This window comes from Trichinella spiralis, assembly GCF_000181795.1.
Source record: "Trichinella spiralis strain ISS 195 chromosome Unknown Scfld735, whole genome shotgun sequence".
Lineage (NCBI taxonomy): Eukaryota > Metazoa > Nematoda > Enoplea > Trichinellida > Trichinellidae > Trichinella > Trichinella spiralis.
This window is the reverse complement of record NW_003527674.1, coordinates 1-1,008: the sequence shown is the minus strand read 5'-3', so window position 1 is coordinate 1,008 and position 1,008 is coordinate 1. Positions and strand designations below refer to the sequence as shown.

The 1,008-nt window shown below is 43.8% G+C and overlaps 1 protein-coding gene across 1 annotated transcript; it reads right to left on the bottom strand.

Annotated features, from left to right (window-relative positions):
* Positions 1-440: 440 nt before the first annotated feature.
* Positions 441-880, bottom strand: Tsp_15855 (conserved hypothetical protein). The gene is made up of 2 exons (XM_003370449.1): positions 775-880; positions 441-640 (listed from the first exon to the last, which is right to left on the bottom strand). Exons 1-2 carry the CDS (start codon positions 878-880, stop codon positions 441-443), a joined length of 306 nt encoding a protein of 101 aa, XP_003370497.1.
* Positions 881-1,008: the final 128 nt, after the last annotated feature.

The window sequence follows — 1,008 nt, the reverse complement described above, 5'->3', positions numbered from 1 at the left end:
GGTACACAGAAGTAGTGTAAAGCGGTTGATAGTTGGAGAATTATTCGATCACCCATGCGATTATGGTGATTATCACTAGTCACTAGGAGGGCTTGCGCTTTCCATGGAGAGCAGCTTTTTCAATGATATTATCTGCCAACAATCGTCTTTGATGAACTTTGTTCCGGGACAGAATATCTTCTTGATTTCACCGCTACCGGTTTGCAGTTTGTAGAGAGATTGGCAAATAGGGAAGGGGCAGGAATTTTGGCTAACTCTAGGCCGCAGATGGTTAAGGGAGCTTTCGGTCCGCCAAAAGAGACAGTCAGGTTAGAGTGTAGTTGTACTATATCTTGTCTGATAATGACGTCAGTACAAGCATTCGGTAAGATGTGCAGTTTAAAACTGGAATAATGGAAACCGTGTAATTTGATGTCTGCTATGGCATAGATTGCGAGTCATCATTGGAATGAAGTCGAAGCCATAAGAACCTTTCCATCAGCTGGGAATACTTTCTTCTGCAAGGTCTTACATAATCGCTCATCGATAAAGCTTAAAGAGCTGCCAGTGTCGATCAGAGCTGTAATGTTGGTCTCATTGATTTCAGCTTTTACTATGGCATGTTTCAATTCATTATTCGGTGACGAAAAATAGAAGCCGACTAAGGATGTAATCGAAACGAAAGCGGCTCATTCAGAGGCACTTCTGGCTACTTTTGCGAAATGACCTACTTTCCTGCAATTATTACACGTGGTGTTTCTCGCATTCAATTAACCTCCGGATGTCACCGTTTACCGTGGACGCCGCGTTCTTGTTTACTCCCATCGGAGAGGTCGATCATGTCGACCCCAAAAACGGCTACGCTCACAGAATTAATTTTCCGCTCAGCGCTGGCATACATCTCTGCGTTTGCTTAAACAGATCTAATGACATGGAATTGTTGCCAGCAACTTGTATGATGAACGCGCTATGCCCAAAGTCCGTGGGGATTTCGGTCAGCTCAAATTGCATATGAGATCGTCTCGAATC